At 43.6% G+C, this 26,857-nt stretch overlaps 1 protein-coding gene and 1 long non-coding RNA gene across 15 annotated transcripts in view; one reads left to right on the forward strand and one right to left on the reverse strand.

The window, feature by feature from the left end:
• nfixb (nuclear factor I/Xb) overlaps nt 1–26,857 on the reverse strand; it is a 107,047-nt gene that overhangs the window by 65,149 nt on the left and 15,041 nt on the right. For 4 of the 14 annotated variants that reach the window (XM_035526151.1, XM_035526123.1, XM_035526188.1 and 1 more), the window contains exons 1-2: nt 5,255–5,498; nt 4,211–4,742 (exon numbers count right to left, since the gene is read on the reverse strand). In XM_035526151.1, the coding sequence (XP_035382044.1) occupies nt 4,211–4,742; nt 5,255–5,398 (676 nt within the window). In that variant the 5' untranslated portion in view covers nt 5,399–5,498. Of the gene's footprint in view, nt 1–4,210; nt 4,743–5,254; nt 5,500–5,530; nt 6,362–26,857 lie in introns of those variants that run through there. The other 10 variants (XM_035526130.1, XM_035526143.1, XM_035526195.1 and 7 more) reach the window with 6 other exon arrangements.
• Nucleotides 9,049–26,042, forward strand: LOC113575202. Its single transcript, XR_003410389.2, has 3 exons — nt 9,049–9,252; nt 24,520–24,724; nt 25,548–26,042. It is a non-coding gene; the product is annotated as an uncharacterized LOC113575202 (long non-coding RNA).

Below are 26,857 nucleotides of genomic sequence, written 5' to 3' on the forward strand. Positions count from 1 at the left end.
ATGGCCAAAAGCTGCAGTAGGCATAACGATTTTTTATATTACATTTTAATAGATTTAATTTGATTGTAATCAAGTGACAACAAAAGTAAATAATGAAGATTACTCTGTATTTTATATTGCTGTGACCATTTGTACCTTGCCTACATAAGGAGCAAATGTGCTGCACTGGTGTCATTTCAATTGTTATCACTTTAGGACTAACTGCTAAGGTTGCTTTACATTATCGTTACAATGTCATTAAGTGCTATGTGAAGAAATTAAATAATCTCAAATTATCTAAAGGTATCTAAAATTATGTAACAAAGCACACTGTGGCATGGCAACTATCTCAAAGCCGACCTATTACATAGAATGAAGTATGCTTACTTACACACACAAAAATATTTGTAAGTTAATTTACTTTTACACATCAGAGCAAAAAGTTGCAAATCAACCTTTTTATATATATATATTGAAAAACTGACTATGATATTAAAATATTGAGTAAGAACATTTGCATTTTAAAAACATTAAACCAGAACAAGACAGCATGTAAATCAGCATGTAAATTTCTAAAGCAGGGCTGTTTTGCATCTTTTTATTGACTGAAATTGAACTAGGCAGGAATAATGGATTTAGCTGCAACTCTGTGACTCTCAGTCTCACTTTGTATCTCTTTCTCTTTGACATGCAGACACACAAAGAGGAATGAGGAAAGCTGGCTTTCAAGCAAGTCCATTTGTGGTCAGAATGGTGAACTACCTCTTAATATGGCACAAACATGTCACCAAAAATCACTGTACTGTACTGCAAATCACTCTGACTCATTTCAGCTTGTACACGAATGAGGCGAAGCAAACGCTGGGAGAGCCCCAGGAAAAGGCCTGTATAAAATGTTCGCACTAGCAGGCAACGAGTTCTTTATTTAATCCTGGATGAAGGACCAGGGCTTGGTTGCGGGGGCGACTAGCCGTGGGCCTGGTTCCGGCTTGAGCAGCGTGAAGCTGCTCACCATCCAAAACACGCCACTCCGCCTCGTTAGCGGCCAAGACCATACGCAAGCGTTTTCTTCTAGCTGAAAGACTCACCGCCTCTTGGCGACCTTATCTCTCTCTTTGTTTCGTGTCAAGTCTGAGGGACAAAACACGCTTGGCCAGAGTGTGCTGCACGCAGACTTGGAAGGGAATGCAGTGGTGGGGCCCAGACTTCCAGATTACACGACACACACTAGAAGACAGAGAGTGTTAGGGAACCCGGACAAACTATTCCTCCGACTCACACCATACACAGATGCTTATGCGGTGCCATACTAAGATGCTTTATGTCCTGCTCAGTTTGCTAAGGAGCTGCAATGTTTCCCAGATATCTTCAACACCTATAAAGGATGGTGAAATTATTCCAAGATCATTCAGTTACTGTGAAACACGGATTTCACAGGACTCTAAAACAATATTAGTGTGACTTTCTTTTTGGAGACGGAAAAACACCACGATCAGCTGTACTGCCTTCACTGTCATTTGGTCTCTCTCTGTCACTGTCTGGCTGTGCGTGTCTCTCTCTGCTTTTCTAGTCTACAAAATGCAGACTTGGCACTGCGATCTGCTACCCTTTGCAGCCTCTGATCTGGGCCCTGGCTTCGTTAGCCATGCGAGCAGACACATGTTCCTAGTATGACTGTGTGAGAATATGAGTGCCACGAGAAGACTCACTCCAAACATGACTGATGCTGGAGACATTATCCATCACTATTACACACACACACACACACACACACACACACACACACGACACATGCACACTGCTCTGAACCAAACAAATGAACAATGCTGAACTATGAACGATGTATGGTCTGAACTATGAACGATGTATGGTCTGAATATTCTGAAGTTTGAAAGTAATGTACAGTGTAAATTACATTATAAAAGCTGTTCTCATGTGCATCATCAACAGAGACTGAGAATAGAACTAGGATACTATTAAGGTCAATTCTGTAAAGACACTACTGATATAGCAAAGTCTTGGTGTAGCACTGCCTCTGCTAGTTTGCATTAAAGATAGCTGAGCGCTGAGGGAAGGGACTCCTTCACTTTATAAACTCCCTGTATAACTAGAAGTGAATTCTGATGACAGTGAACTAGCTCTCTTAGAACAATTAAGATCAACAGAGAGTAATATCCCTTTCAATACAGTACATAACCTTCATTTGAAAGGCTTGTTGAAATGCTTTGTAAATGTCATTTGCACCCAATGTGGTTCTGTGACCTCAGCCAGACCGCACTCTGAAGAAATGCAAAGGCGATAATCCAGACCTCACTGTGTATATATGCTCCCCCAAACCACCCCACTCCCTCCCAATGGCCCTTAACCGAATGAGAGGAGAGAGCAGCCCTCTCTGTGAGCGCGATATGGCCTGTGTTATAGAAACAAGGAGCTGGAGCACAACTGGCCGCATAGGTTAAAGGGCACAGTTTAAAGGGCTCTGGATATGGGCCCCGAGCAGCGGGGGTTAGGCAGAGAGGGGCCATGGTGTGGGAGAGGGAGAGAGAATGGTGGGACACAGCTGCCAATGCTGCCTCAACTGCTGAAAGGAGTTCTGCACAGGGCAGCAACTCCCACTGGCGCTGCGTTCCAGAGAGCCACGGCGCGGCCAAACGGTCGCACCCGGCGGGGAAGAGCGCGCAGACACGCGGCCACGGCGACAGAGACCAGCGACAGCTGAGCAGAAGTGTGCTCTTAAGAGGTGCAAACCCATGTGGATTCAAGTTTAGAAACTAAATTCGGAAATGCAGCTTTATAAGTATGTTTATACAATGCAGAAGTTTTGAGGCGAACAAAGATTACAGTAAGTAATTAGAAATTAGAAAAAGGATATTAAAAAAAATGTCCAAATGCATATCGATTTCAGGTCCAAATTTGTTCCGCATTTGTTCCAATTTGTTTATTCTGTAAGTCTTCAGGTTCTGCTTAAACATGCCTGTTTTATATTCGTTCTACTAGTGTTCTCTTCTATCAATTTATATCATTACAAAATACTAAAAAGCTAGAACAAATGAATTAAATTTGTGTCTTCTATTAATTTAGGTGATTAACATCAAATTGCTTTAGTAATTTTAATACCATTTACCTCTATACAATTGAAATATAATTTAAATTTTCAAGGAAATTGATATACTGCCTAAAAATAATTTAATTGCAGATAAAGACATTCCAGCCCCGCAGTGAATGGGGAAGGAGTTTTCTGTAAACAGGCTGTTGATGTGTGTGTGCATAATCACAAGACATACAGGGGGGACTCTTGGTAAGGGGCCTGTGTGTTTGTGTGTTTAGAGACTATGGGACAAGAGGTCTGTGTGTGTGTGTGTGTGTGTGTATCACTGGGCTCAGTCTGTGGCAGGGTACAGACGGGGTTGTTCTCCTCTTCAAACAAGCTGGGAGACGGCCAGCTGTCACTATACCACCACCACAATACATACCCAAATTAACACACACACAAGATACAGTTACACAGGAGCATATCATACTACAACTTGGCAAAAACACAAAGTCAGCGCCTCTTATTCAACAACTGATATACATACATACATGCAAATATATCTATCTAAAATGTATAAGGTATATAAAATTTGTCACACACATACACACACACATACATACATCAAAATTTAACAGAATATATATATATATATATATATATATATATATATATATACATATATATATATATATATATATATATACATATATATATATATATATATATATATATATATATATATAAAATCATGTGATTTATATTCCTTCAGGTGTGCATGCAACTGCAACTACAACTACAAAAAACCCACAAATCAATTAATACATTAATTAATTTGTATTAATTGTTATTGCTACTAGTATTATTCTTGTTAATAATAGTAATAATAACAACAACAACAACAACAACAAGCAAGACAGAAAAATACAAAACACAATCACACCTAACTCATAAAATTCACACCTTTTCCCAAACACATCTGTTAAATTTTGTCAACATTAACATCTGTTTGCTCAAGTAACTCATTGCACTGCTGTATATTTGACTAATTGCCAGCAGAAGAATCTCTGACTTCAAGTGTTCATACGTGTGCGCGTGTTCATACGTACGAGTGTGCTCATGTTCAAACGTGTGAGTGCACATGTTCATACATGTGAGTTTGTGCGCGTTCATACGTGTAAGTGCGAGCACCCAACTGACCTGGCGAGTGAACGAAGTAGGCCAGGTAGAGGTCCAGCTCCTTGACGGAGACGCCGATGTGGTGCGGCTGCACACAGAGGCCGTGGTTGGTGCACTGCGGCGACTTGACAAGCCGCTCGCCATCTGTGCTCTCCAGCGGGCTGCCCTTGAACAGGATCACCATCACCAGGTCCAGCCGCCACACCTTGTCCGCCTGCCGCAGACAGTCAATGCGACGGATCTTGCCCTTCTGGTCAGGGTTGGACAGCACGCAGCATGGCGCCTTCTTCCCCGTGATGGTGAGCACGAAGTCCTCACGGAACTCGGGCCGGATGTCCTTGCGCAGCTTGGCCAGCAGGCGCGACGCCCACTTCTGCTTGATCTCGGGCTTCTCGCCCAGCAGTTCGTCCTTCACGGCGCGCTCCTCATCCTTGGACATACGCTTCTCGTGCTTCTTGAAGTACTTGCGCTTGCGGGCCTGCAGGTTGAACCAGGTATAGGAGAAGGCACGCACGTGCGGGAGCAGCGCCTCGATGAACGGGTGGAACTCATCCTGTGGACGGGAGGAAGAGGCGAGAGGGAGCGCTGTGAGTCCTCCAGCTCGGGACAAATGCAAACGGTATTAGAGAGAAAAGGCATTAGTTGATCCTTAAAGTGGAAAAACAAACACAGTAACGATGGAACGGAAAGGCAGTTTGAAGAGCAATGCCTGGGAACGACTGACCAAGCTGAGTTGAATACGTTAGGAAACAAGTGAAAATCAGATTAATAAAAACACTTTAAGCACTCCAAAGTTATGATCATATAGCTAATATTTCCGATGAATTCTAAAGCAAAATTCACTTAAAGGCCTTGTTACTTGGATTATAAAAATAACAGCTCTAAATCATAATTTAATTTAAGGCTGCTTTAAAAATAGTTTAACCATTTTAGAAGCACTGAGCGTGTAACGGAATTCCGTAGTTCAGTGATTCAGTGCGAGCAGCCTTCTCCAGTCAGGTCAGGCCAAGACAAGTTTGGCGATCCCGGCGGCAACAGAAGCCCCATTCAGCTGGGCAGGAATACCTTCAGCATACAGCGCTCTGTGACAAAGCTTAACCCGCGCCACGGCACCCCCATGCCAGGGCCACCGTGCTCCAGCCCCTCGCCGCCAACCCTCGCCACCACGAGACCACGCTTAAATTGCACCGCTTCAAGACCGGCGGCCATCGCAACCTCTCGCCGGGCTGCTAGCACACGACAGAAGTCCAGGCATGTTCAGATCGCTACGAATGAGGAAGCAGGCTCCACCATCAAACCCACACTGCAGAAAGAGGTAGAACGAGAAAGCCTGATAGTTACCATGTTGCACTCTCATCATAAATTTGGCACGCCGTTCAGAATGGGGAGCATAGAAAAAAAAAATGAAGACACCGCCTGCACCAGTCTTTAGCCGACTGCCGCCAAAGCAACTGCTGGTTTGGCAGAGACCACAAAATTTGGCAGAAAGTGAAAGAACTTGGAAAAAAAAAATGGAAGAACTCTGAGGAAGCTCCAGATGCTACCGAAGAAAAGGACGAAAAATATTTTTAATCATTAAAAAATGTAAAACAAATAATTTTTAAAAAAACATCCCCTGTTTAGAAAGAGGTCATTGCTGTAGAAAAAAAAATCTGGTAAAAATCAAGAAGAAGGAAATCAAATTTGGAAAAACAATACAGAGAAAAAATGTGAATAGTAAGGTAAGAGACAAAAAAATGCGCGAGTAGAACAACTGGTGAAGTCACAGTCTAAATAAACACTGCTTTCACGCTTTCCAAAAGAAAAAAAGAAAAAATAAAAACAAAGAAAAACTTAATGAAGCCGGACAAAAAAAAATCCTTGGCAAAGCGTAATTGGTAGTGGTATTTGCTTAGATCTCTGAGTCCAGCAGAAGACTCAGAAAGAGAAAGCCACACACACACACACACACACACACACGCTCCCTCTCGCACGCACATACATACACACTCCTGCAAAGGAGGGAGCTGGCGAGAGCGAAGCGCAGAATATGGGCAGGAAAAAAAAGAGAGTCGAATCAGTGTTGGACGAGCTTGTACGACCGCTGGCAAACCCGAGTGCTGCTTCTTTTTTCCTTTCTTTCTCTCCAACGCTCGCTCTCTCTCTCGTGCTTGCTTGATCACTCACTCTCTCTCTCTCACTCACTCACTCTCTCTCTCTCTCTCTCTCTCTCGCTCCCTCATGCTTGCTCGCTCACTCTCTCGCCCGTGCTGTGCTCCTTCCCTAACCATTGCCTGAGTCTTTGCCAACGTGCGTAGGGCCCACCTATTTGGCAACAAGATGCCTGTAGCCCAGCCAATGCGTTCGCTTCTCGAGCTGAAAGGGAGGGAAAAAGAGAAGCGGGGCGGAGGAGGTGGAGAGAGAGAGGGAGAGAGGGAGGGGAAAAGAGGGTGGGGGTTAAGAGTATGCTGTCCGGCCCGATGGGACACAGTTTGCCAATGTGACAAGTTCCTATCTGCCACAGAGGTAAAGTTCAGCAGACATACACTTCTCACACACCAATCCCATCACCAGCGTGGAGTCTCGTTCTCCTGTCATAGCGGCCCTCGACTTGACAACCCGACCCCCCCCCCCCCTCTCTCTCACACACACACACACACCACACACTCACTCCCCTACCCCACCCCACCCCACCCCACTGCCACCCACCCCCGCTCCCAGCTTGCGTAATGCCACCTTGGCACAGGATGATGGGAGAAAGAGCACAGAGCTCCCAAAAACTCCCGGCCGAGCCTGCACCCGGCAGCTGCTCCTGGGTTTAGCGCCCTGAAACAAAGGCGTGGGAGTGTGAGGCACCCCGTCTTCCCCAGCACTGGTGTGCGCATCTCCCATTTAAAAACAAACATATGCCGTGCTTGTCCACCGCAGCAGCAAACAAGCAGGGCTTTACTAGACTGGCCCAGGGACAGGGACACTAGCAGTTTCTGCTCCTCTCTGTCACCCATCCATGCACGTCCTGTCGGCGGAAGCTACCATTACGGTTGAGTGTGTCTTGGTACTTTCGCATTCAACAACAATGCTATGGAACAATGTCCCAACAATGCTGTCATTACTATCTGCAGGAATGACATGCAAGATTGAGGTAACAGAATTTGTATTGATTTGTGCCTTTGTTTACACACAGCAGAGAGGGCCACAGTGCGTTTGCCAGAGGTCTGTCTACATGTGGAGATGGTTTGATCTATCAGAGTGCTGTTTAGCTGTGGGAGGAAGTCGAGGGGAGAGGAGTGACAGCCAGAGAGGATTTTCAATATGCACATTTTTAATGCATGTGCTGGACTGAAGCTATAATAGGCTGCATCTCTATGCACATCCAAGACCAGAGCCAAAATCAACCCACTATTAAATCAATTTGACTTTTCATAAGCTTTATTTTTAATTAGCCATAGCATAACCTGACTGAAAAGCTACTGGTGGTGTATTTGTGTGTGTGAGTATGTCCAAAATGTTTTGTTTCTGTGGAAGGCTTATATAGGCCTACTACACTAAATGTTTTACTATTTTATTACCTCTCTATGTATTGTATTGTATTATATTACATTGTTAGTTAGATGACTTAAGACATCTGGAATTTTACATAGCGGTAAAAATCGTGATAAAGGCTACAGATCTAGCAACACGAAATCATTTGTTCTCGCAGAACCATTTACATCTTGTTTTCAGATCAGAAACAATATAAAGACTGCTCTGTCTCTAGAATACAAAACTAAATTGCAGTGGTCCAATTCGGACACGGCAGATGAACTACTCATTCAAACGTCCGACAGAGGACACAAACCATATGCTTCCGTTTCCTGAATTTACAGGCCGAGTTGCTACGGAACGGTTCGGCTGCAAGCACAAATAACTAACTGTACGCAAAAACATGGCTTTTCTAAACAAGCAGGCGAAATTGACAGATGTAAATGTGATCGTAGAAGGAAGGGGGGGAAAAAAGGTGGAATGGCGCGTTAAAAATAGACTCCTTCTCCAAGCCAAAGTGGAGTTTGTTATGGTAGCTGCCGGTGTACATTTTGCAACCACTGGATCCCACCTTAGCCACAGATCCACAACCTCGGCCTGGGTTTCAAATGCCAGACTATCATACACATGCAAATAAATAGCCCTCGAATCAAACAGGATATGCGCCGCACCAGCTGAAGGGTGCAGCGATAATAGCCGCTATACAAATCCACCTGTCACAACGCAAACATCCCTCTTGTTTACCTTAAACCTCTTCATTACTATGATCTCTTTCAAACAGGATTCAATGTGTCAAAAACAGCACCTGCTTGAGGTCTTTTGTAAGATGCTAATTGAAGCAGAACCTAAGGTGAGGTGCATTTGTTTATGAATGCAGTCGGTTCAGATACAGACAGTACCCATATGTAAAACAAATAATCTGCTTTCTGTATGAAATACAGTCTTTAATGACTTCCTTGAGTGTTGCCAGAACCACTGTGAGATTAATTGGACCAGAGCAGTATGTGCTTTTGAAGTTCTTTGTGATTTTAGCGCCAGTATCTTGTTCCGGGGAAGTGCACGTAGAACTGGCAAAATTCCAAAAATAAATAAACAAATAAATAGATTAGATAAATAAATACATAAAAGAAACTGACATTTTAGGTATACATTTTAGATTGAAGTCAATAACATGTCTCTTATTTTGACATGAAGCAAAACACGTCGAAGATGGCTTGAGGTTTCTTTCTTGGTCTATTTATTTTTAACCTTTCGTATGATGCATGCTTTTCAGCTGTGATGTTGCCAGGCTTTCACGCTGCTCAGCGTCAAGAAGCGACTATACATTCCACTTGCTTAGTGTGCAGGAAGCGTCTTGGAGCATTTGCGCAGGCTCTTCGGCCGGCCAGCAGGGCAGTCACTGACAGCTAAAGGGCAGGAAGCGCTCCAGTCCGCGAGCAGACCCGAACTACGCCTGAAACTCGCGACTGTTTATGACAAGCCTGCAAAAAAAAAAAAAAAAAAAAAAAAGCCGCCTAAACGCGAGGGAATTGCTGGGGTTACTAGCCTCTCCAACAATTGCGGTAGGTAGACAGCTGTACGTTTCTGCTACACACATAACCGCCAGTTTTATACAAATGTATACATTTCCTGTGTATTGATAGGTTGTAGCTAAATGTATATAAAGGTCTCAATTCAAATACATCACCAATATACTGTCGAGCTAAAAATAAATATGCTACCTATTGCTGTTATGGTTTCTGCAATTAAAATATGGAGCAGTTAAACCGCTATAGAGAAACTACAGAAATAATTTAGCCCATAATTTATTTGGAAATAAATTGCAAATAATATTTATTGTGATGTGTTAGACCTGTAACTTTTTTTTTTTTTTTTACAAATTATAACATAACTTTAATTTTTAATTAGGAAATGTCCTTATCTTAGACTTTGTAGGTATAACAATCTGAGGTTTTCTATTTCCACGCTTAAATAGAGAAAAAAATTATCTACAGGAAAAACCAATGTGACACAAGCTAATGGCTGGCGTAAGGCAAAAAGCCTCTACCACCTTCTCAATACGCAGCTCGATCTGCAAACTAAGAGCAGCCGTGCTCGATAATCTTACATTAAGGCCTATTATTGATTATAGAAGACGAATCAAATCTTAAAATCTTTCTAAATTGCCACCAAATAACATCAAGAGGGCGACAAGAGATCACATCCGTTATTCATGCCTCAAGTGTCTAGGCCGGTCCGTCAGTTTGGCCAGCGACTCTGAAGACCTCGAGTTCCTTGCCAACTCAATTAAACAGGCAGTATTTTTTCCTTACCCTGCACTTACAATATTAATGGTTAAAAAGAGACAAGACATCATCTAGCAAGAGTCTGCCAGCTTCCGGATGGAAATGAGCGGGCTGGAAAGACGGCTTGGCATTCCACACCAACGAACCATTTGTGTTACTTTGTCACAGTCGGTAAAATCCGGCTCCAATTAATAATAACAGAAATATACACAAACACCTACAAATAAATGCAGCTAAATTACAATTTGGCCGGGAAAGAATGTGTTCAAGTCCCAGGCATGGACAATGCTGAATAATGTATACGAAGTGAATCATTTCATAGCCTGCAAAAAAATCTCTCGTGTGGCCAAACTCATTAGCTAATATATTTTCCTGGCATAAAATCCATATGCACAGAGAGAAATTACGCTTTTGTTAAAATGGAAAGAATATGGCCTACGTTAATCTTTTACTAGCTCAAAGCAAAAACAGCGTACAACACTGTCATATTCTAGGACTTATGCTCAAAATCTATAATAATACAAATATACGGTCAAATATAATATATTAACCTGCTAGAGTACTGGTATATTTTGAGTCAAACATTACGTGCTATTGCCTTCTAAAATTTAGTTTAGTTTAGCCCATCAAATGAGATTTGGGGACAGATGGTATTGCTTACGTTTAATAAATGATTATATTGGTTACTATTGATCATAACTTTATAATTTTTTATAATCTTTAGTTTGTCAGTTCTTAATTTGTACCTATTTTGTAAAATGGAACATATTTTTGATAACATGCATTAAAGAATATAAAATATTTAAGAATAAAAATGGAAATGTATGCTATTAATGTATGCAAAAGTAGTGTACCATCTAAATGAGAATACTCAATTTGTCCTTCACCTCTCCCACCAGTTTCTCACTGGCGGCTCATGCAAATTAACAGTAACTCTACATTTTCAAGATCCGCCATCATTTAACCTGGTTTATCGAGCCTATCAAGCTTGTCTAATGCTGCGACGAGAGGAATCGGTTCAAAAGTGAGCCAAACAAAAATATGTCGCCTCGTGCTACACGAGAAGGCCATGACAGACCAGTCCGCTTCTTTGATAAAACTTGCCACAAACGAACTCGCTCGTTGCAGTAGTCTCCTAAATCAATATCCTAAAACACACCCTCTTACAGCAGTTCTACTGACTATACTTTCAATTTAAAGTCTTCAAGGAAAGCGGTAAAATGTATGTATATAATGGGTGAGCATAACTGTTCTGTTTCGCAGAAGTGTAAAAGGAAAAGCTTTGTTGTCTCGGTTAGTCTGGATTCTCTGCGCGTAGGCCTAAGCAGCGTTCTGCAGACTTTGCCAAGAGCCAAATTAACTCTTTCAGCGAAAATGAACTCAGACAATCCCAGAAACTCGCGAAAGGTTGTGGCGCACTTTATTCAGTTCATGTCAATGCGCAATGTTCAATGTAAAAACCCTCAATAACGTTAAGTACAGTTGGTACGTAATTGTTACTTGATTAAAAAAACCTTACTGCCTACTTAATATTACGTTGGAATTTAAGGGCCTCAATGAACGTTTGGTGTAAATTCTTAAGGCACAAATATCAAAGCACTAATATCATTTTGAAACGAATTCAAACTAGTATACCTTTCATAATTACCGACTATGATTTTAACTCCTACTGGAATCTTTTTTTTTTTTTTTTTGCTAAGGCTTGACCTCGAGCAAAACTGCATACTAAGCCTTCAGTAAATGCTTTATATTATCGTAAAGCACGTGTCCATAACAAAGTTAAACAAAATTAGTAAAACTACTGAGGCATTTATTTGGATCTCTACCACATATTATAGCTGTTTGAAAGAAATATCTGTTTTTATAACGCTAAGATACATTCTACTTCGGTCTGTTTAGTCACATGATTTGTCAAAAATAAATAGCCTATAAGAACATTATATTTTAGAATATAAGAGGGATTTTTATGGGCCTCAGCATTTATCACAGTATCTTTTTACTTTCGGTTACTTATCTCATTTAATGCAATGTTTATTTTTCATAAGCTGTGCCATGACAGTGCACTGTTCAAATTCAAACAGAAAGAATCATGTTGACTGCGAGATCGTCGTCTTCGTCGTATCCTCTACTTCATCAGCTAGCCTTTGATATTCTGTTTTGTTTGCTTAATCGACACGCGTGCAACAATTGCTGCGTGAAGAAGCATTTTGCACGTCGTTCTGTTGGCATGCCATGAGTCGTGTGTTCAGCCACTGTTCAGTCCAGCGTCCACATGAGCATCAATTCGTCAGTATGTTTAACCTGCTGTTGGTTATATTTTACTCATACACAGAATTTGTTTGACAATAAGTGGATTAAACAGATGTTCCTGGTGAAAACCTCTGTGTTCATTGACAGGATAATCTCCAGGAATAAAATATTTAGGGAGCACTCTTGACGAGACGCGCATCCTCATCATATAGTAAAGTCAGCTGTCAAGAAAAGCAGGGGCTCGACCACAAATGGTTGCGATGTTCACTTCGCAAAATTCACCAACATCCAACAAAATCTAACAGCGAGCGGACAATATCTGAACCCAAGCTGTTTCTTTTGGGAGAGAGGACAAACTCAAACAGCAATTTCAAACGTTTCCCCACAAAACGGAAATTCATTAACTTAATGCATTACGAGTAAAGGCAGAATAGTGTCCGTTTTGTTGAAAAATCGAGTTGATGACAAAATACCGAGCAAGTAATTTTGGTTTTAAAATTCGCACGCCCCCTTATACCATAGGTTAATTTAGTACAGCAGAGCGCTCCGACCAAACATTGTGGATTTGTTAATAGAAACACTTCAGAAGCAAAACTTGGACTTGCACAGAAACAGGCTTCTGCAAACAGTACACCTAACTGACTTGGAAAGAAGGTAGTATGCGGTCACATTTATAAATCACATTATTAAAAATTATAGCGCAAAAGTTATGTTTCATGCATATCTGTTAGTGTGGAATGATGTGGTCACACGTTCTAAAAACAGGCTCCTATTTGTGAAAGTGAAAATTACCACGCCTTCTCCCCATGACAATGCACATTTGAAACAGGTCCAGCTGAGCATGATTCTGTCTTTAAGGATGTTTGAGGCACATCTTTGAGCCCTGGAGAGCAAGAGCTGCCCAGGTTCATCTCTGACCTGCAGTTGCCCATCGCGCTGTGATGGGCAGTGGAGGCCTTAATTAGAGTGATCTGGGTTCGCGAGGCCCGCTGTGTGTGCCTGATCCTGCCAGGGGGTGACCATGACCCTGACACGCTACAGGGAAGAAAGACTGGGCCACAGCAATTGCCTTTGCCCTCTGACACCACCATCACACGCCTGCCAGAGGGGGCTGGGGGGGGGGGGGAACGATGTCAAAAAAGGAGAAGTGAAAGAGCAGGGAAGGCTCATTCAAAAAATGAAAGGAAATACAGGGCCACAGGAAACACAGGGAAGCAGACAGGCAGGACAGACCTAGAGTGAAAGTGAGAGACAGTGTAAAAGTGAGCCAGACTGGGAGGAGGGTGTAAGCAGAAGAGTCATGTGCTAGATCATGGTGTCTTGGGGTTGCCAGCCCAGACACGCCAGCGTGCCAGAGCAAAGAACACTCCACTACAAAGAGCAAGCAGACTCGGATAATGCACGGTCATCCCCTCCACCACAAAGTTTGTCAGACTGGAACATACCCCTGTCAGTACAAACACACACACCCAAACACACACACCCTTTTACGCTCAGATCCTGCGACTGTGTGCTGATGATTATGCGGAGGTGTGAGGCAGGGAGCAGGTGTGTATGTGAGTGTGTGAGTGTGTGCTGGCACAGGTAATACGTAGCAGCATGTCGGCACCTCCTCTCTTTAACATTCTGCTGCAAGTCTGTTTTGCGTTCTCCACAGAGAGAGAGCCAAACACTCAGATGAGTCAGAAACAATAAAGGCCAAGGCAGGCAGACACACACACATGCACGCATGCACACGCATGCACGCGCACACACACACACACACACACACACACACACACACACACACACCTAAATAATAGCTCAAACATACAAACACTCAACTTTTTATGTGCTACACTGACATCATCTCATTCTTCCCAGCCACACCCACACAAACGTTATAGTGTCACCCACCCCCCATCCTATCAGGCTGACTACCACAGCACAGACTCTTCCTTTGTGAGCAAACAATCCAACCAAGTATCAATTCAACTCCACATACCTAAGTGTCATTCAGTTCAGGGTAATCTGGGTATCATATGAAAACGAACTATTTCCCACATCTATCTATGTCCAAAGGCTAGAGCACATTGTTTTTTCTTTCTTCTGGGGTCTCTGGCCCACACCCTCTCCCCACCCTTTCTCTCCCTTTCTCTTCCTCTCCCTTCTTCCTTCTGTAAATACATGTGAGAGCAGCCTTGTAAATGTCCTTTGGTAATCAGTCTAATCACTACCTCTGGCCCAGTTCATTATTGAACTCCACACCAGGAATAATGAAGACAGACCAAAAACTTTACCAAGAAGAAATACTCTCACTGACACACACACACACACACACACACACACACACACACACACACACACACACACACAGGTCGTGGGCGAGTCAGTGATGCGGAAAGATCTTTGAAGCAGTGCTTGGCGTTGTTTGTAATTACCCCAGTTTACAAACCGGCATGTTACTATGTGTGAAAAATCTGCAAGCAATTTGTGGGCGTGGAGGCAGCAGAGGCAGGGCTCAGCATGGCGCTGCGTCCCGACGGCCCCCACAGCCACCAGGCACGTCCCGCACATTCCAAGCCCACTGCCGGCACCGCCTTATCAGGTGCACCATTCACAAGCTTCCCTGCCAACGCTCAGCCCCAGAGACCCACCACGAGGACTTTAAGTCAACACCTGAGGTGTGCCACGCTGTATTTACTGCACAGCATGCCGGGTTACCACAGCAACACCATACAGCAACCACTATATTAAACAAACACCGTTCTGTAAACTGTTGGAAGATAGCAGGGCAGATGGCATTCATGATGTGCCATGACTAAAGTAAAAGAAATATATGTGCTGAACAGGCTCTGCAACGGTCAACAGACAACATCATTTATAGTCTATACTTTACATTATTATGATAGCAGGCATGTTGGAATTTTTTCTCTGTATCTTATCTAGCAGGGTGTACGCATGTACTGCACTGCAGTCTAAACACAACTATATGTAGCACACAGATAAAATGATTTATGTAAAAAGAAATTCCCCGTTGGTCTCAGGAGATAAGTACAGCGTGCATGCAATGGAGATATCTGGGTTTAATTAAGTCCACTGCGGCAATTAAAATGGCCGGAGGTTTTTATTTTCCAAAAGGGAGTTTATAACCTTAGGACACCTCCAATGCCTGGAATTAACACTGTAATACCAGCTAAGCTCCCCCATCCATAATCCATCCACCTCACTGCTGACTAAGAATGTGTTTCTGGACCACCTCCCTGCTCTGAGCATGCATGCAAGTGTGTACAAGGTGTGAGACTGAGTGTGCGCGAGTGTGTGCTCGAGTGTGTGTGGGAGAGCGTGTGTGCACGTGCACGTGGCGAGGGCTGCTCGAGCCTCCACAGGCAGGCCTGCTTGTTCGCTGGGGGCAGCGCCAGCATCCTGAGTCACACTATCAGTGCAAAATCTCCACCCAGCACTTCAACCTGCAACAGACACTAATTCAGGCCAGCAGATTCAGAGGCCGGGACCTGACAGACAAAACCTCAGAATCTGGAGATAGATAACAAGAGAAAAATGGGTTTATGAGGGAAAAGATGAGCACGACTCTATATGTAAATGTCCTGGCAATCTTTTAGATTAATTTCATTTATTCAAATGAAATTAATCTGTTTTTCCTAACACAGTCCACTTCACAGGGATGCTCTGCCTCTAATCGCCCTGGGTAAATCTTTTGTGCCATGATGGGTTACAGATCACAGTTAAATCTGGACAAAAAGAAAGAAACCTCCAGTGGTAGAATTTATTGGCTGTTTATTATTCTCCTTCTGGCTGAGCTGCTTTGATGTGCCGATAGCATTGTTATTGCAGCATTATCGGAAATCTCGAGCTTACTTAACTTGGGTCTGATTTCGACATACCACAAAGTTATCTGCATGGGCCACTGCGCGCGGCTGGCAGTGGTCTGGTGTTCATGTTCATTGAGATTCAAGTCGAGGCTTAGCTTTGTCAGGCCTGGGGAGAATGGTAGCGAGGAGAGCAAACTTTGAAAGCACAATCAGGACAGCATATCGGCACCAACCTTTTTATTCACGCCTTCACACAGTACTTTGACATGCCTGGATAAAAAAAATAATAAAATAAACTGGAAATGCAACAGTTAAAAAGGAGTCTTTGTTATGAATGCTGGATTCATATAATTAACAAAAAAAGAGAAATAGCCATTCCTTTGGTCAGGCTGTCTCACATCATCTACTATCACACTGACCATCACTGTTCTTCGGCAGAGATCTGACATCATCTAACAACGCCACCCTTGCAACACTCTGGTTCTGAATGGACAAAGCACAGCCCACACCAAGTATAAACAGTTTCGAGACCTCCTAACCTTAACCAATCATAACCTGTTTTTAACCCCTGCTCTGACACCTCACTTAAATCAACTGAAATCTGCACTGGAAATTGCCGGATGACGTCCATATTGATGCTTGTGATGACCAAAGAACCACAGAAACCAGGAGTGAATGTGCTCGCATATAGTACTGGAGTATGCGGTGGTTCGCTAACAAATATCCGAGCATGGTGAAAAGTTGATGACAGGTGCTTGTGGAGAACAGGAGGGAGATGTGAGCAGTAGGACGGACAGACGCGTGCTGAGGGTCCGAGCCTGACTCCATGGGGTGAGCCCCCTGTAGGCTGTGTGACATCGGAGCTGGGTGGATGAGAGGGTGGTGGGGGCAGGAGGCATACTGCCCGACAGTGTCCAAGTGCGGCTCCTGATTTCAGGGAAACTGTGCAGATTCTCACCCAGTGTGCACACGGATTCAAAACAGACAGTACAGTTGCTGAGCGCTAAACGCGTCGCAATCAAAGACATAAAGGGGCAATCTAGCGCACAAACAAGAGGTTTCCCCATCGCTGCTGCCAACGCAGCCAGGCCCTCCTCTCACAGAACAAGGGATGTACTATTGACTAAATCCTCCCCTCCCCCCACCCTCCCGTTTTTCTCCCGCTCTACTATTTTTTCTCTCTCCCCCTCTGCCAGTCTGCGAGGCGTGGTGCCAACCCTTTCCACCGCCGGGCACTCTGCCCTGCCCTTTATGCAAATGCTTCAGTGCCGGCCCCAACTCCCAGCTCTTGCTGTCTCTTCTCTGCTTGTGTCTGCTCTGCACTCTCCCTCTCTCTCGTTTTTCTTACACCCTTTCATTGTCACTCTTTATCACCATCTCCACGAACTCACAGGCCCTAGTGATCCCCTCTGCCACGTCTGGGCACGACCCTCTCTTTCTCTCTCTCTTTCTCGCTCCGTCTCTCCTTAGTCACTCTTTCTTCCGTGCTTCCTTTCGTCATTATGATGTCCTTAAAATCCTCACCCATCTGTCTGACATATTTGCATGTCTCCTGTGTTTAGTAGGGAGCATGGGTATATATAAACATGTAAGAAGGTATATAAGTAAGAAGTAAACAGAACTATGTGCAACCGTGTCCTTGAGTTGACTGGCTCTGCATGGGCCACATATGTGTCTGCAGTGGGCCAGACAAAGCATGCATGAAAGGGGGGTGTGTGTGTGCGTGTGTGTGTGTGTGTGTGTGTGTGTATTAGTGAATGTATGTATGTGTGTACTGTTGTATAACTATCTGTATTAATAACCTATTTCACTGAGACCAGTGAGAGTGACATGAAAAAGTGGGCTACACAAAGAGAAATAGACCAGTGTCACTACTGGGGTGAGGACTGCATGCACACCCACACCCACACCAAGCCCCGCACAGGAAAGGACCACCATAGAGATATGTCTGTGCAATACACGGACCTACACCCAGTTCTATATGGAATTCAGGCAGTGTGGAACCAAGGAAATTTATCTCACATTGTCTTAACACGAATAATCTATATTAATGTCAGATTAAGTTAATAACTGAACATTTAACATTGCCAGAAAAATATCAGTAGAAACAACTGAACTAATCCCAGATGAGGCTGTATTCCTTTCATGGATTTTGGGGTCATTTGCTACAATGGGATAAACATGGCTCAGGACTAGAAAAAGAAAAATCATCAAGGAGGAGCTTGTAACTTGACACAAATATGTGCCTAACCATTACTTACAATAATTTCAAGTTCCTTAAGAGACACAGAAAATGCTGGACAAGGGACACTGAGTGTTTTGAGGTGAGTGGGACTCCTGAACACCCTTTTCCTGTCAGTAAATATGACTGCCCAACCTTTCCCCTTTCTGCTCTTCCTGAGCAAACTTCCTCATGCTGGATTAATAAAGATGCAGCAACCTTGTAGCACCAGGAAACCAGAAAGATGACGACAAACAGCAGCAGGAGGGGTAAACAAAACAAAACAACAGCCAATCAAGAGGCTGAACTTTCCCCATGGCAATGCTTTAAGACAACCCATGGCCAACTGGGACTCAGCATGTAAATGGTATGCCTTAAAATTGAAAGATTTCACTGGCTGGAGGAAACCACACATCTTTCTCAACAGACCCATGTTGGCAGCTCCAGGACCCCAAGTGCATGAACAGGATTTTTATTTTGCACGAAAAGTTAATAAATGGAAAAGCAAACAAAAAATGACAGTTCCAAATGCCACCACCACAGCACACCATGCCACACCACACCTTGTTCTTCAACCTGCACTTCCAATCAGGTGCCTCTATATTTCCAGACCATCTGAACAGTTGTCCTCTCAGCCAACAAGCTGCATCCAAAGCGCTTCTGCACCCATAAAGCGCAGGTTTGGTGGGACGGAAATGAATGAGGTCTTTTTCTTTAAGCTCCCAGATCAGGATTCTTAAGTATGGGATTTGGTAGCGGAGTCTATCTCTCCCCCTCTCCCTCTGGAGGGGCGTAATTGGGTTATGGAGCACAACCGCATCATTGTTTTAACAGTGGAGGGATTGTACGGGCCAAAGTCCCACTAGCGACATGCCTCACTCACGACAAATGTATTTTGAGGAAGAAAGCTTCTCTTTTTTCTGGTCCTAGCTGCTGGTGGGTCCTGTTTTCTGGTCCAGGTGCTAGTGGTTCCTATGTTCTAGTCCTAGCTGCTAGTGGGTCCTGTTTTCTGGTCCAGGTGCTAGTGGTTCCTATGTTCTAGTCCTAGCTGCTAGTGGGTCCTGTTTTAGAGGTCCTAGCTGTTTGTTGTTTTCAGATAATGGCTGAGGAGGCCGTATGTCCCCATGCTGCCTAGGTCTTCACGCTGCTCTAGCCTTCACACTGCCCTAATCTTGGCACAGTGAATGCCTCCTAACCTGTATAATATGGTTATGATACATTTCACATTCCTTCCACTCCTGAGGGAAATATGATAGGCCCGTATCGGCTGTTTTAATCACATGCTGCTTCCAGGGCAAAGAAAGAGGAGAATGCAAATAGCCTCATGCAAAAACAAGTTTTCTTTTTTGGTATCCAAATTGTGACTTTTAAAATATGTAGTATATTGATGGGGAGAAAATTTGTTCTCTACGGAGTAGTAACTGCAGAAGAAGTAACTGCACTTAAATGGCCCCATTTATATGAACTAAAATGAAGTTTTCTGTGTTTTGCTTATTGAAGAAACTGGATGACTGTTGATCAAAAGGTAGGACCTAATATCTGAACAGAAAGCTGACAGTACAATCAATCCAACAACCATAAGAAAAACATTTCTCTATAAATTTCAAGATATATTAATGGAAGTATGCAGGCCAGTATGTTTCTCAGGAGGCTAGATTTTGAGATGATGCACATGCTCTACTGGTTGAGGTTTGAACGTGACTCTGTGCAAGCATGTGTGTTGCTTTGCTATGTGCAATTCTTCAGTTCACATGTGGTTCCTGTTCCAGACATATTCATCAGAGCTACGTCAGGCGCTCTGCAGCTGGACTGAAACAAACGCAGGTGGGGGGGGGGGAGAGAGAGAGAGAGAGAGAGAGAGAGATGCATAGAGAATAAGAGAGACAGAGAGAAGGAAAGATAGAGCAGAGGAAGGCCCATAAAGACAGCAACAAAAAAGACAAGGCAAGTGAGGAAGAGAGAGACAGATAGAATGAGAGAGAGAGAAAGATCGAGCGAGAGAGAGAATTACGAGATTCAACCAATATCAAATCTGCACCAACAAATCCATGGCCCTATTTAATTGCTGGTGGCTGCATCCTCATCTGCTCAATGAGCTGTAAGAAATCCACTCTGTCACAAATTCGCTGTCAGCACCAGAGAGGGGGAGCCTGGAGGAGTCTTAAATTAGCATTACTGTCCTGGCATGTAAACACAAGGACAAAAGCCCACTGGGCTCCTTCCTGTCCACGTCATTCTCTGCACTTCACTTCAACCAAAGCCAATACCTGAATTTCAAAAGCTTAACCTCAACATCCACGCCTAAGCACCAACATTGCTTCTGTATGTTATTCGGGGCTTGGCGATGTTTTGTGGATATGTGACAGTGATGTGGATGGCCGAGAACCCCAGCAGTGAACTCTGCTCCTGAGGTTCTTATTTACGGAGCGGATAGGAAGTGCACATGCAAGCAAGTGCAGCCATTTGAAACTAAATGGGAAAGAATATAAGGTCAGCAGGGCTGCTCATTTTGGGGGCCCTGGTCTGTTCTTAGCTTGGAGCGTTTCAGTGTGCATGGTAAATGCCGTCCCACTGCAGGATGGCAGCAGAGTGTGCCTGCGAGCAGGGATGTTATTGTTGAACCATTCCAGGCCTGTGGAGAATGCGGAATTAAACCGACAGGAGGTTGCTGCTTTCTCTGTCTTTCTTCACCTTTACCAACCTTTCATTTAGGACTTTGAAAAAAAATAAGGATGCCCTGGAATATTGGGCCACTGTCAGGATCTGAAATGGCCACATGAGAACGGAAGTCTGGAAGGTGGAAGAAGCCCGGCTGGGTGTCTTATTAGTTGTGCATGAAGTAGCTGGCTGAGGAGAGAAAGCCCAGGCCTCTGCCTCAGGCTGCCTGTTTGAAGTGTGGAGTCTTCTCTGAGAAGTCAGCTGGGGCTACGCTAACACATGCTCCCTCTCTCACAGGCCAGCACAGTGATATCATGACCTAGCCTGGCCTTAAAACTGTTAGCTGATTTGTAAAAAGGCATAAAATGAATGTTTTCCAGAAATTGGAATAAATGCAGAGTACCAAAGAAAAGAAACCCTAGATTTTGTTCTTTTTTTAGTATTTGGTCTAAAAGTACTAAACTGTCCTTTGCTTCAAGTTTCTGAAACTTTTGCTAGAATGTCTGGGCCAGCAGCTGGTGTGTGGCACAGGCGAGCAGTGTTCACTGCTGAACAGTAACAGCCAGAAACTGATCCCTGCCCTGCAATGTGCTACATTACACTGGGGCTGTCTCAAAAAGGCCTACAGCCTGTGGTCTGAAACCACAGCCAGCAAACGCTCACAGGAGTCTCTCTCTCTCCCTCAAACACACACGCGCGCATGCACACCCAGAGACGCACGCACGAGCGCGCACACACACAAACACACACACACACACACACACACACACACACCCTCCCTCCTTTTCTCTCTGTTTGCTCACAGCTGCCGGGCCTCCTCTGGGTTCATATGAGGTAAAGATATGCTATATTATGCAACCGCATATAGATTTTCCACGGCTGGCGCTGGGCCAACTTCCTGCTTGCACAGAGAGAGGGAGAGAAGAAGAAGAGAGCAGCCATGCTTTGTTCCCGTCAGCAGCAGGCCGCTCTTTCCTTGCAGTATTAGCTCAACAGCACACGACGCCATGCCATGCTGCCAGGAATCAGACATGTTCCCTTTCCCACCTTAGTGGGAACACACACACCAAAAAAATGATCATCAAGATACAGCCTCATCTCTCCACCGCACTAGCAGCAAGACCCAAGACAGGAAAGCTCTCTGTCTCTGATTTGTGGTTAACCCCTAAAATGCCTGACAAGGTTTCCCAAAGACTGACTCACTTCTTCCTCTCATTCTCCGGACAAACACTTAAGAATGAAAATTAAAATATACAACTTCCTCTAATAGTCACTAAATTAGTGATTTCTCTGGCTTAATAATGTTAATGGAGATCAATTGATAGGAACTCTCAACACTCATTACAGCACTTAGCCCACTCTACAAACTCCTTTTAGATCTGAAGAGTAGCCAAGGAAACTCAAAGACAGACAGTGCTGCCATATACAGTACTATTTACAAAACAAACTATGAAATAGAACACAAAAACCTTTACTGATAGACAATTAACTAAACAAACAGATTTCATGCCATTAGTGGCAAGAACCAATCACTGCTATTGCTGATGTCAAGTGCGCCACTGTACTTTTGTGTTGCTGTACATACTTATTTATGGTTGTGCGAAGGGGCGCCGATATGCTAAGGCAATTCATTTGGATAGTCAAAGAGTTCCGGAGGGGTCGAAGGGCACTGCCATATGGTTTAAGAGTCAGCTGAGGATGTGGCTCATGTGACACACTGGCTGCCTTTCTGGCCCCCATTACATTTTAGTCAAATTTTCTCAACCCCCCCCCAACACTCACAGACACAGACACACAAACACACACAGTGTCAATGGTCACCACCAGATTGACGTGGATGAGTCAAGAATGCACACCTGCGTCCCATGTGCTTAAGTGTGTGCAGGTGTGAGAGGTAGGAGTGTGTGTGAGTGTGTGTTCACATGCATTATGCATGAGGGTAGACAGTTCTAAATGAGTCTGTTTAAATGACAGAGAGGGAGGACTGAGAAAGAGAGATGCAGACAGACAGGGATAGAGAGAGAGAGAGAGAGAGCGCTCAGATTTCACAGTTGTCATGGGTCATTGACGAAGATGGAGAGACTATATTAGGATTGGTCCGTATCAGATATAGGTCAGGCATTTACAGTGTCTACTTCTATTATTGGCAACAAGGTCATAGAGCACCTTTTCTGTGGAACTTCACAACAAGGGCATGGTCCTCAACCTAAAACCCTTTCACTCTGGTCTATAACTCACCTATGTAAGTCATAGCACTCAATAAGACCACCACTATGCTTAAGGCTATGTGTAACCAGGAGGCTGAGGAATGATTATTACGTTAGCCTTCATCCTTGTAAACCCTAACATACAGGCTGCTTCCTTAATACAGGGGCCCCGGTCCCATTCAGACACACACTTCCAGTGTACATCTCTGGCCAAGGGAGAGTGCTAATCTAAAACAAAGAGCAAACCGATCTCCTGAGACAAAGATGGAACCGGCGGAGCAGACAGCCAAAGCAGGAAAAGCTGCCTAGCAACAGGGCCATGTGTTGCCAAACCGACACCAAAGCTGGCAGAGCTATCCACTGCCACCATCCACACCCTCCCGCCTGGAGTCTCTCCTCTACACTAAGCAAACCATCTGAAACAGAGCCACAATGGCCAGCGAGAGACACGGGCACACCAAAAAGTCTTCCGAGTGTTTACAATGATGGCAAATCAGATTAAATACGTGGTACACAGCCTCGTTACTGACCGCCCTTCCCATTTATCAAACAGATGCAACATGACGCCATTTTGTCTGTACTTTTGCAAAAGGCCTTCTCTGTTTCTCCCAGAGATCTCAACTCTGATCAGCTCTGATCGTTTACTTACTTTCCATCCAGAAAGCGGGGGAAAAAAATACGGTTTCGTGGCATATGTATATGCAGACTCAATTATGTAATTTGTGCTTGTGTTCGAGTGTGTGTTCCATAACCATGGCAACAGCACAACATATCAGCAACCACAGAGCCGCAGTGGAGCTACGGGCACTGCCAGGGCTCTGCCAAGGCCTAATCCATGCCAGGAGTGACATGAGCGAAAGGGGAAGGGAGGAGAACAAACACACACACACACACACACACACACACACACACACTGGATATCCTCCTATTCTTCTTGGCTGGAGACTCCCATGGCAATAGCAGCAGGAGTCCATTCTCCACGGATACTGGGACAGCTGTGCAGATAGCAAACGAGGGGCGATCGATTCGGGCTCCTCTGCATACAGCTCAAGATAAAAAACTAAATGATGTTTAATTCTAAGCTACATTCCCGTCTGCCAACACACGTCCAATTCAGGCTGCCTTTGTTTAGGTCACAAGCGAATACACTGATAGGAAAACAACAAAAGCTCTTTAGGGATTTATTAACTAACTATGTGCTGAAAATGTACTCATGTACTGCCCTCTATAAAGCTAGATGTGTCCATGTTCAGATGCATTTTTTATTGCTGAATGTAAACCATTCTTGCTTATTTTTAACACACAATACAAACTGTGAACCTCAATTACAAAAGGCACTGACCACAACTTGGTTAATCTGAGACCACGGAGTATCACAATAGCTTGTTGTTTACAGGTTTTTCTCATCACTGACCCTGTGGACGAAGCGAACAGGAGCCATGGTGGCAGGCTACAGGAGAAGATGGAGGCCCCGGCTCCAATGAATAAGTAAAAGGAACACGATGTCCCTTTGCGAGGCTGGCACTGCCGCCGGCGCCGGGCACAGTTACAGCGCTGCCAAACAAGTCCGACCCGGTACCAGCGGACGGCCTTCCTCCACGGTACCTGCTTGCCTTTGGCATTAACGCACAGCACAGGGGTGTCTCTGCCTTGGGCAATGAACACAGAGCCTTCCCCTTCCCTGCCCTTCCTAATTTTCCAGCCGTTTTTTCAAGTTAGGAATTTTACAGGCAGCTTGTCATTTTTTATGAAGGAATTACCTTCATAATCTTCTTAGAATGTCACACCATTACCCCCAAACCCATCACCATTTCACTGGGACATGTGAAATATGGGCGAAGGGAGGTGCACTTTATATGCTTTATAAAATGCTTTATATTTTAATTCACTGCTCTAGTAGAATATTGGAATACATGTAGTAATACAATACCACTGAACACGTGGTCTGCAAAAGGTTTTCCTTCTATTCAAAAGTGTCCAGTGAGCCCTGCACATTGTGCTCACTGTCCAACCAGCCGACAGCTACTGCCATGCAGCTGCAGAGTGGTGCAAATGTAATTGGTGTTCCAGCCTAAAAAACTAAGATCCTGCAACACTGACTAAGCCAGTGATAATGCCACATGGACCTAATCTGCATCATGGCACTGGACAACTGCTTGAAATTGTGTGTTGGTGTGTGTGTGTAACAGTGAGAGTAATTAAATATGTAAGAAATAGAAGCTTGAATGAATGAATAAGTGAGACTATATTTGAGATGATTATGTAGCCATATTTGCGTGTGAATGAATTTGCAAGTGAGTTGTGGTGAATGTGTGCTTGTGTATGTGTGCCTTTAATTTTACAATGTCCCACAATTCTGTTTATTCAGACCATGGTTCCATCAGATTTTAATCCTCTGAACAGCTGTTCCAACTCATTTTCCAGGCCTGGAGAGTGAGAGAGTGCACACTGAGCTGCTGAAGATATATGGAGCATTCACCTCTCCAAATATGACTAAATGTAGTTTTCAGAGAAAAGTGTAGTCTATAGTAGCTAGATGACCTCAGTGCAAATATCCATCTGACTGGTAATAACACTCACTGTTCAGTATTGTGCACAGGCTAACATCTCCTACTGACCAATTTCCTAATAGTGGCTAAACCTTTATTCTGATGGACTTTATTAACCATCTTTGCAAGGTCTATAAAACCTGCACAGAGAACAATGGAAGTTGGACAAAAAAGCAAACTTTTTCTCTAAGTTTTAGCCTAATTATGCCATATGAAAAACTAATGTCTATGTAATCTAAGATTTATGTGGATTTTTTTAATGCTGTGCACAAGACATTTTAATGTGTTTTTAATTTTAAACCAGACTAATTGAATTAAAAGTGCCTTATCAAATAGGCTAAATTGTTTAAATGTGGAACGGTGCCATATTGAAAACATGCATTAGGTTTGATGTCGCCAACTGCACAACTTTCTTAGATTTTTCAGTCTGAGTATTACATAAGCGTTATATAATTGTAGCCTAATCATTTCAAGACCAAACAATTTGAAGGTTGTTTACAAATACGTTACCTAGTAGGTTTATAGTCTATACCCGACGCTGAAAGTCACGAAGCAATTCGTTTTGCTGGCGTGAACCTTATCTGACAGCGTCATCTCAACGTTCAGACACTGGAGCAAACCTGTATATAAAATTATAATTCAAAAATCGGAAATATGAGTTTTAAATTAAATAAACAGATTAATGGAGTATATTGGAAGGGGAATAGCCTGGCGTAGTTAGTGCACATGCCTCTATGAGAGGGTCAAGCTCGCGGCCCATCCTCAATGGACGTATAGCCTAATAAAGAAAGTACTTAACTTTGTTTAAGACTAGGATGACAGCAAATGGATACATCAGCAAAAACTAAAACAAACAAACAAACCTAGCACATCAATATAAACCGATAAATTGTGGGTTTGGGGGTAAAAACAACCCCTGCTCAATATACAGCTTGTGGTTTCTTAGACGAATTTACACAAATTAAACTCGTCTATATAAGTAGCCTACCATTCAACACAATCATATAGCTAGATTTTTGAAACGGAGCAAAAAAATAACGATTTAATACGACCTAGGCTACACGTCCGGGACGGAGTAATAAAAATCAACACGCATTTTAGCCTTTGTGATCTCCCTGATATTTTTTATTTGTATTTTTTAATACAAGGCAAAAATAATAATACTGGCATACTAAAATGCGTTTT

This window comes from Electrophorus electricus, chromosome 1, assembly GCF_013358815.1.
Source record: "Electrophorus electricus isolate fEleEle1 chromosome 1, fEleEle1.pri, whole genome shotgun sequence".
NCBI lineage: Eukaryota > Metazoa > Chordata > Actinopteri > Gymnotiformes > Gymnotidae > Electrophorus > Electrophorus electricus.